At 32.4% G+C, this 10,232-nt stretch overlaps 1 protein-coding gene and 2 long non-coding RNA genes across 3 annotated transcripts in view; 2 read left to right on the top strand and 1 right to left on the bottom strand.

Moving 5' to 3' along the window:
• The first annotated feature begins 3,201 nt into the window (after nt 1–3,201).
• On the top strand, nt 3,202–3,827 carry LOC106106595. Its single transcript, XR_001225814.1, has 2 exons — nt 3,202–3,327; nt 3,660–3,827. It is a non-coding gene; the product is annotated as an uncharacterized LOC106106595 (long non-coding RNA).
• A 777-nt stretch (nt 3,828–4,604) lies between these two features.
• On the top strand, nt 4,605–6,246 carry LOC106106712. The gene is made up of 2 exons (XR_001225823.1): nt 4,605–4,731; nt 5,275–6,246. It is a non-coding gene; the product is annotated as an uncharacterized LOC106106712 (long non-coding RNA).
• A 102-nt stretch (nt 6,247–6,348) lies between these two features.
• The window catches only part of LOC106106709 (pancreatic lipase-related protein 2-like), a 19,556-nt gene continuing 15,672 nt past the window's right edge, over nt 6,349–10,232 (bottom strand). The window contains exons 5-8 of the mRNA XM_013287345.1: nt 9,228–9,379; nt 8,698–8,918; nt 8,270–8,426; nt 6,349–8,115 (exon numbers count right to left, since the gene is read on the bottom strand). Coding sequence (XP_013142799.1) covers nt 8,016–8,115; nt 8,270–8,426; nt 8,698–8,918; nt 9,228–9,379 — 630 coding nt within the window. The 3' untranslated portion in view covers nt 6,349–8,015. The remainder of the gene's footprint in view (nt 8,116–8,269; nt 8,427–8,697; nt 8,919–9,227; nt 9,380–10,232) is intronic.

The raw sequence follows: 10,232 nt of genomic DNA on the forward strand, positions 1-10,232 counted from the left end.
AACATCTTAACAACTTAAAAAATTATGTAATGTATGGATTAATAAATTCCCTGTATTTTGTTCCACTCCCTTACTAGGTATACTTTTTACTTTTAATGTTATTCTTGTTTAGCGATCATATTTTGCATTTACAACTCTAATCAAGTTAATTACTAAACTTTCAATATCATGTTTAAAAGTCGAGTCTGTCTGAATATTTGAAACGCTACGTTTTATCTTTTTAGATATCAATAGAATTTAAGAAAATGCGTAGCCGACGACAAATACCAAGTGAATCTCAAGAAAGCTCTGCAGAACAAAGCCGTCCCAGTCAGGCACGGCGTAGAACCTTCGATAGGACTTATCTTGCAATCGGAACCCTATGTCTCTTATCCGGTATTTTTACATTGGTAGATTTTATATTCTTATGTATGTCATATACTTTATTTTAGAACGGTTTACTTGTTTTTATGGTAATAATGTGATGTAAATATATTCGAACAGCTGTTTTTTTGTTTTCTGAATATGTCCAATGAACTAAGAAGCCCGTTTGCAACCAGTGATTGGAAAATCTACTTATACAATTGTATACGGCAATGTTTAATCCGTGGTTAATAATATTTATTAAAGTTACGCTCAATGTACCCTTAGTTCATACAATAAGTTTTAAACATACACTAATGTTTATTCAACAAAATGTTCACTTGGACGAAAGCAGCTATCGGCACACAGTTAGCTATAACAAAGACAAGCGATAAAATGAGAAATTTTAAATATAACTGCTTTCTTAAAGCCTCTACTCGTATATTCAAGTTCCAGAAGCGTGTCTCGTATTTATAATTTAACTTACTTTTGGACACATAAACCCGAACCAAAATGTTTTAAGGTTTTTCTATGATACTCGATGGTAGTGCAATATTTTTAAGCAATGCAATATAAATACTAACTTGCGTCCGCGACTCCGTTCGTGTGGAATAAGAAAAAAAATAAGTTGCCTATATGTTCTTTCAGACTATCCTCTACATCTCTACCAAATTTCATCGATGTCCGTTCAGCCGTTTAGGCTGAAAAATCTATCAAACATCCATCCATCCATTTAACTTTCGCATTTATAATATTAGTATAAAGTACGATGTATGTTACAGTATCGGAAAGACGAAAGTACCAGAAAACCATTGTAGCTTGCAATGGATCGTTAAATCAATTTATTTGACTGATTTCTAGTTAATTTCCTACCATAAATGTTGAGTCTTATATTTTAAAAAATGCTGAGAATCTTAAGAATGTAATTAGAATCTTGACTACCATAATCAGAAACTTGAAAGCCAACAATAATTTTCTTTACCTTGGCCCATACATGGTTTAGCGATGTTTAAGCATTAAAATGGATGATTTATAGGTTATTATAGTTTTAATCGTATACTATAGCTATGCTAACTATGTTTAACAAGGTTAATATATACAAAAGCTATAAAAGATTACATTGTTATAACTCTACGAGTGAACTCTAACCCCATTGTCATGTAGAAGACTACGATCGCAGTCATTAGTGAAAGGATCGCAAGAAAATGCCATTTGGATTGTAAGTAGCTGCTTGAATTTTAAATAAAACGTTCTAAGCCTGTTGTATATCGATTTTGATAGTAACAATGCTAGTTTATCATTGTAAAGAAATGGTTTTTCAAAATTATAGAAAATAAACTAGACTATTTGTTTATCAGCATTCGTTTCGAATTCAAAGTATTGTGAACGAGTTTTGTGTTTAATTCCGAAGGTCCAATAATAGAACTTTGGCATTGATGGCAAAGTTTGTAGACATTGTGTTGTTATTTTCGGGAATGAAAGAAGTTTCAACAATCATTTATTGTTGAGTTATTTGCAGCGAATAATTATAATATTATTTCTAAAGAACGAACGTTAAAAAATTGGGAGAAATAAAAGTGTGAACAATTTTCTGCTAAAGTCATCATAAAATTTTAACATGTAGCCATAAAACAAAGTGTTTTGCTACTAGTTTTACTTTGTACAATTTATTTTTTAACCATAATCCTATGATTAGAAGAATTTGTTAACGTTACTTATTAACAACCATGTGATATTTATAACAACTGTGGCGAAAGGTGAATTTTTTGTTCGGATCACAGTTTTTGGCGGTTAATTTTGTATTGGTGATACAAAAAATATCAAAAGGATAATCTCTAACAAGATCTAGCAAGATGTTTTTTTCAGTACCCATTGTAATGTGTATTTAAAAGTAACAAGGAAATTAACACTTATATCGATATCACCTGTAAATTGCTTTGATACCGTGTTTGTCTTGTTAACCACAACTATTACGAGTGTACATTTATGTTTTATCAACAAATATTGCGTAATATAATGCAACGTTCTTCCGTTATCTATGATACAAGATCTTGCTGCATTTTTAGTCCAAAAAGACCTTAGCTTTATTTTTTTAGATTTCACAACAAAACGTTAATCGTAACTTCATAAAATTCTTTAAAATTTATTAGTTCTATTGAATACTCGAGTTCAGTTTGAATTTAAGTTCAACTTCTTGAGTTTTTTGTCAATTATAATGAACTTAGCTTAAACGGTTGAACCGATTATGAAAAGTGAGGTATCATTTGATTCGTATATTTCCCTGGAGTGTTATACAAATTTATTGATTTTTTGTACAGTTTACTGCTATTTTTTGTTTACATAAACACACAGTTTGTTTGACGCATACGTTTTCTTACAGCATCTTAATAACGGGGCTGTTAGCTTTCGGCGCCTATTGGACTACGAAATATTTAATGAGCATGCCTGAACCTCACTCGGCACCTGTTTTGCCACCACCGACTGTCCCTGAACCAGGCGCATGGAAAATATAGAAGAAACTGTCATTACTTTATGGATTTTTAGACTAATTGCAACAAAATAAATATGTATTCACATTTTATGATGTATAGGTTTTTATTCCTACATATATTAAATCGTATTATATTAATGAAAATGTAAATTAAATATTAATTATGATTGTGAAAGTTGGCTTTTTCTTACGAATATTTTTCTACATTAGATATTAGGTATTCTGTTTTCGAAATATTAATAATCACCTGTGAAAGTCAATCTAAAAAATACATAAAAAAAGAAGATATTAGAAGAACCAAAACGTGCACATGAGAAGAAATGAGAACAGATTTAAAAATAATTAAATATTTGACAATAAAACGCCAGTGACGTTTTCTTGATATCTTAAGATTTATTTGTTGAAAAATGGTTATTATTGAATATTTATAACAGTAACATGGCTTTTGGATAGTGAGTTGGAAAGAGAGATATTAATTTACATAATTTTAGGAGGTGATATATTAGTCAAGTATAGATTTGTCAATTTCAGTTTTGTAGTAGTAAATCTTGGTAAATGTTTAGAAGTAGATTTCAGATAACGTGTTCTAATGTTTAGTTGCATTTGCAAGGTGCTTAAAATTATAATTATCTTAAGAAGATCTTGGGAAAGGAAAACACATCAATAGCAATAAAAAAATTAAAAAGTGCGGTTAAACGAATTTCTTTAGATTTCACCAGAACAATATAGAAAAACTGACTTGTTAGGAGATAATAGGCAAAGTTCAGTGATATTTAAAAGAAAATTAGTATAACTAGAATACTAACTAAATTGTTTCTTCTTTCAGTTTGCTCGTAATTTGCATTATTATATACAGCGTACATTTTTGTATACAGTACATACTACAGATCACAGACACAGAGAAAATAAACAAGACGACAATGTTAGTATACAAATATGAAAACGATGCAAGTGCAGAAAACATGATACAATACGATTAAAACATTTCATAATTCATTTAGTTTTATTTAAGTAATTAGCCGTGTTCTATTTAAAAAGTACTGATTTTTTATATCACAAGGTGGCAAAGGAGCATGAGGCCACCTAAATCCACTACAATGGCGAAACGACCGCTGCCCATAGAAATTCGCAATACCTGATGTATTGCCTACCCTTGATCGATGATGGTGGCGGAGACGCACGTAAAGAGGATATATGTCTCCTGCACCGTTAAATGCACGTTTCCTTCCCATCCTTTCCTTATAAGAAAAAGGGTGGGAAGGAAAGGTTGGGCCTCCGGCACTACTCATTAAACGAAACACGCAATTGCTCCCACTTCACTGTCTTCTGTGTGGTCGTGCTATTACACCGGGCCACCACTGTTGTCTGGCTCTATCTCTTAAGACTTAGAATATGTTGACTGAAGTTGGTTTCTATTAATAAAAGGGAGCAATTTTATTTAAGTACTTCGGTAAATTTGGAAAACGCTACGCAAAATGTAATGCTAATTACAGTTTACTCTATGTGGAAGTGACCTCATAACGTACGTGTAAAATAGCTTGAATGATACTCTACAATTTAATACCGCGTCGTTGGTTGCGACCGCGTTAGCTCTATATCGTGTTACTTAAGCCGCAAAACAGCTAAACCGTCAACCGACTCTTTAAACATCCATTGTCTCGGCCTCCTATTTCATAGAATGCCAGGGAATTGTGAGAAAAAAAAAACAATAACGAACAGGAAATAGAAGTTTACTAACGTCGAACCCAGATGTGGGAATAAATAAATGTTTTAGCAACACTAGCATTCAATCTCATTACATGTTCATTGTCGTTGCAGTGCTCATGATTAGATTTCTCTCCTACAACATTTACGTTTACTAATAAACCATTTATTATAATAATGGTACACCCTGTACTGTAAGTATTTATATATTTTTTTATTAAATTGTTTAAGCTTTCGTGAAACTTTACCATAAAGTAATTAAGAACGCATTAACTTACGTATGATGCGGTGATGAAACACGACGGCAAAGAAAACAAAAAAAATACAAAGAAAGTAAAACACGTTCTGAAGATGGACCCCCGAAGGCACCAACACTAGTCGATGCCGTCATGGTTCGATCATACGTAAGTTAAGTCGTTCTAAATTAAGTTATTTTTTGTCTTAATATACCTGAGTTTCTTCCTTGAATAATAGTAGTTATTAATTCATTTTATAGTGAGTATAAAATATAAACAGTGTTTATGATACTTACGCACATTTATTCTATGATAACTATCTGCTTTGGAAGTCAATGAGAGCCTACTTTAATCAATTTACATTATTAAAAAGTAGCCGTTTTCTCTTGCGTGTAATAATTAAACATTTACTTAATTATGTGTAAGTCTAATAATATTTTGTTCAATCTTCAACGCTTATTAAATGTATTCATCGCAGTTATTTTTTCAATTTTTACACAGAGTTATTGTGACTGGCGCAGTGATAGCAGCAGTCTTCCTCGGCGTAAGATATGCTTTTAATCTCGAAGAAAATCCTGAAGAAAAGATGGTCACCATTATAGATGATAGCTGAATGGTCAATATTACAATTACCTAGGAAATATTCTTATTATCTTCACAGTACCATATAATTAGGGTATCGAATGTATATTTATTTTAATTTAACATTTAGTCAACAAATTGTTTGTTATTACTGCAATCAAAAGACAGGGTAAGTTACGCCTTCGATGTGGACGTTCGTTGGATAGCAAAAAGCTAACAGTAAATATTACAATGATGGAACACAGATATGTTCCGTACCGTGCTAAATGATGATAAACCCTAAAAATAAACAAAACGTAAGACGAGAATACAGTCTAGAAGTTAAAGAAGTGTTTTTGTATTGTACAAAATGTTCTGGATTGCTTACGAAAACCGTGAGTTGGCGTTTGACGTCATACCCATGCTCCCCATGTTACAATACACACACTGTAGAACAAGATAAGCTTAATTAAGTCTCTACTAAGAAGTATTTCTTCTGGAATTGGAATGAGTTAAGGAACGTATTAAAACAAAAGATATTGTGACTTATAATGTATAATCTCAAATATTCTGTTAACAATCATGCGCGGTTGGATATTCACATTCTCTTTTCCATTTACTGTTCAACACTGACGGACTTAAGAGCAAATGTCTACATATAATGATAGTATCTACTTTAAAGAAGTTTTTTTTATATTATCTGTGCCAAAACTTACTTAGAGCCCCAGCAGACTACAGACTTTTTATCGGCCGATAGTTTAGTTGGGCGCTTAATCAGTATGAATACAACGGATTGGTTTTATATAATTTCAGTTTAACGGCCCAACCCAATTGCACTATCTGTCGGTAAATAGTCTGCAGGACTGCTAGGTTTAATAACATTGGTAAGAATATTAAAATATTTGGGTATAATATTGTACTTTTATTTACTTCATAAAACATACTTGTGTGTGCTTTTAAGTTCATTTAAAAGTGCTGCATATTTTAGGTTCCTAATTCCTATACTACGCGTCCTTATTTGTGCAGAGAAAAGCGCCAGTGGGGGTAATCGTCTGTCACAGTAAGTTTTCATTGTTTAAACAACTGTTCAACAACGTATGTTGTCTCAGTTTTTTCAAAATGTAATGAGCGGGATGACAGTATGTTTTTGTACAGTTGTTTTGGTAATGGCAACTTACTTTAACATTTAAGACGTGTAATAGCAAAACGGCCACATTATAGTTTAGGAAGGGCTTAAAAATCTCTTTGAATGTTCATATTATCTAATTAATGGGACTAAGGCAGAAGTTTTTTTAAAAGTTTTTTTTTTTAATTTAATTACTAGTGAGTCAAGATGTTGGCCCCTTAATATTTTCTTTATTTTTTTATATTAAAATTACACCAATAAGAGCAAAAAAAATCTTAATTACAAATTCACAACGTAGCACTAATTGGTAATTATCATAGTGCTGTTAATATAACTAATGGATAGTTAATATAAAATTTCAATAAATATAATTCTGCATAAGCCAATGATAACACGATAAGTTGACGAAAAATATAAGTATTGCAATTTAAGTACGCATAAATGATACAAGAGTGATAATGAATATTTACGAAATATAATTAATGATAGGTCTCAAATAGTTCCAAATCCTATCCTAAACGGGTCTATCACGAATATTTGCGTGATAGTTGCGAGAACATATTGGTAACGTCATCTACAACGACGTCCAGCGCCCCTGTCGGTCCTAAAGTACACTAACAAATCTCATACTTTGTCGATGACCTTACCACGACGTTCTCAAGAACACACGAATATTATGATAAGAGCTTTACAGATCCTTTAATTCTGCGAAATTGGTCTGCATCAAAACGTCATTAAATTAATTTACATACTGGTAAAGGAATGGTCATAACACAACAATTATAAAAGTATGTTCTTACATACTAAATGTGCAGGTACATTAATATCATATATAACTACACAAATATAATAAATTAAGTGATTTCTTCGAACACATTATTCAATTGTACACAATGGTTATATACAATTTAATCACTCGTACAATATTTTTTGTATTATTAGGCCATAATCTCTCTAATCAAGACGTGAATGTATTCTAAAACTAATGCGGTACATTAATATTGTTTTAAAAGGCCTTAAAATTACTATTACAGCGATTAAAATGGAACAGGTGCTACCAATCGAAGTCTGGCAAAGTACATTATACAAGAATCTTTAGAAGTGTAATTGAACGCAGTAAAAACTTTAGATTTAACAAACAAGATTATGTTCATTTTCTTCTATCGGAAATGTTAATGAAATTATGAGTATTCATTTAAATTCGATGTAATTCAGTAAGCATTTTAATATAACAACTTCGTACTACTTGCAATACTACACTGATTCTACAATATTACATTGATTGTTTGATAATAATTCGATATTTTTGTGGTTTAAACAAGAAAATGTAAACTTATTTAATGTGAACACACCTGTGAGATCGGTAGCAGATAGGCAGTTGGCACGACGCCAGTGGCAAAACAATTAAAAAGACATCATTCTTAATTCATAACTCAAATATCGGCAACTAACGTACAGTGGGTACGTTCAAGTTGTAATGTATCCCGCGGTGACCTTGTAATGTCACTTTGCTATTTCTTCATATTTACGCTTAAAACCTTGTCTAAGTTTTATTTTATTTCTTCTTATTGTTCTTGCGTTTTGGATATAAGCCTTCCATCCCTTTACCAAAAGGATCTGATGCGTTTGTTGTTAAGTAGTATGAACCTTTTGCTCTGGAATAAAATGTTATAAATTTTAATCAGTAATATCACATTGCATGTAAAGTAGAGTAGCTATCCACAGAGAGAATAAATGTTAAAGGTAGAAATTTCTGCGATGGAAGGCTTGAAGCTTGTAAACAGTTGAACAAAGTAATTAACATTTTACCTTAGATCACAGTCTGCTCCCATGTAGACCATGCCCACTTCAGGTTTGGTGTTATCTTTGAACTTCTGGTAGGAGTCCGCCGGCGAGGCGGGGAATGCCTCGGGGTTGCGTACAGACTCTGCATAGAATCTCCACGAACGCCAGTGGCTGCATAAATCTGAAAATTAGGTTTTCGAGTTTTATTTACGAGAATATATACATTTTTAATTTAAGTTACGGCAATATAGCATAATCATTGCTGTTAAAAACAACCAGTCTTAATCGTTACAACCGATATAAACTCCAATGCTTTGATGATTTCTCTATTTGAATATATTAAAATCGGATTACAACCATTTTTTAAAAGTTTTTTTTTAGGTTAAAATTAAGAACCGTTGTTCTTTCCTCTTGAGGTAATTACAACAGTCTCAGTTATTGAGTATACTTACTATCATCGGAGAGAGGTACGGGTGCGAACCGCGGGCAGCCAGGCTGTGTGCGGCGACCGCCGTTAGGCCAGAAGTCTGCAGTGCCTGTACGTACGGGCGCGCCGTACCCGCCCGCGTCCGTGTGGATCACGTCCACGAACTCCGCGTCTCTCTCACACACGTGCTCCATCACCACGCCGTCCGGGTAGAACGCAGGGAACGCCGGGTCCAGTGCTGTTAGTCTGGAATTTTAAAAGTCTAGATTACTCTTACAGCTGGATTGCTAAATATGACATGTAAAAACTGAGCGAATATAACTAAAAACCTAAATTTAAATTTTTATTATAAAATGAACTTAAACGTTTTAAATCGTAACATTTTCGCAATTTGCAACGTCTTTTTTTGTAAAATAATTTTGTTAATCTTAAATTCTTTTAACAAATCCCTTTACTTATTTTTTAAACTAGCGGCTTTTTTACCAACGCGTAGCTTTAGATCCTGTAATAATATAATAGCAATTAAACGATAACAACTTTACTAAGGATGTTTACCTTTTAACAGTTTTATTAAATTTGTTTTTGAGATCTCGTGCTGTATACCCTGCCACATGACTGCCAAGTGAGTGACCTATTAAATGAAGTTTGTCCAACTGAAGACCGGCCTCAGACAATTTGTTGATGTATTCAGCTGTTGTGGCTCCTACCTGAAAAAAAAAATATATTAAATTAAATTTCTAATAAGAGTTTTAAACATATTCTGTACAGATATTTTCCAACACAAACAGTGAACCAAATGAAACGATAACATTTTAAAGTAAGATTAAAAAAGCTATTTATAGTATCCAATATAAAAATAAAATGATGCAATATATTTTACTGTACCGCGAATTCATAAGATTTATTATTTGTTTTCGAGACACGCGATGTGGATATTTATCTGATATTTACGGTATCTCGGCAAAAAAAAAAATATTATAAACCCAAGTTCTACAATAACTACATTTTAATACTTTCACACTATGAAAAAATTAATGCTAAACCGATGAATTAAATAGGATAATTTTCACGTAGAATAAGCTAAAATGAATTTATTATGAATGTATCAAATTTTGTAAGCCCACTCGCTAGGCTAGCTTTACGGTCTTGATCCAGAGCTCTAATCCTGTCTGGTGCGTATCCAATTTATTTCGGATTGTTCCGAAATCAATTCGTCAAAATTCGTCGGTGTACGGTTTAAGGCTGTCTAGCTTGGGACTTAAAACTATACTTATCTGGAATACTCGAATAACCTTGGTCCTTTGCATTCTTTGAAATACAAAATAAGTAACAGCAGTATTAGGAAATACTTTCCTGATTATGTACCAATAAATTGTTTCCGAATAGGTTATTTTATTTAAAGCGTAAAAAACAGCGGATGCTTTATTTATAATCCGGTTTCAATACATTGTTAATAAACAACTTGTTTATCTTCGATTGTTCAGTACAGATAGTATGGGTTCGCCACATTCGGTGACGAACATAATTTAAATTTCGCGGCTCGGGTTTAGTGCGGGTAAG

This window comes from Papilio polytes, unplaced genomic scaffold (genome assembly GCF_000836215.1).
Source record: "Papilio polytes unplaced genomic scaffold, Ppol_1.0 DF822178.1, whole genome shotgun sequence".
Classification (NCBI taxonomy): domain Eukaryota; kingdom Metazoa; phylum Arthropoda; class Insecta; order Lepidoptera; family Papilionidae; genus Papilio; species Papilio polytes.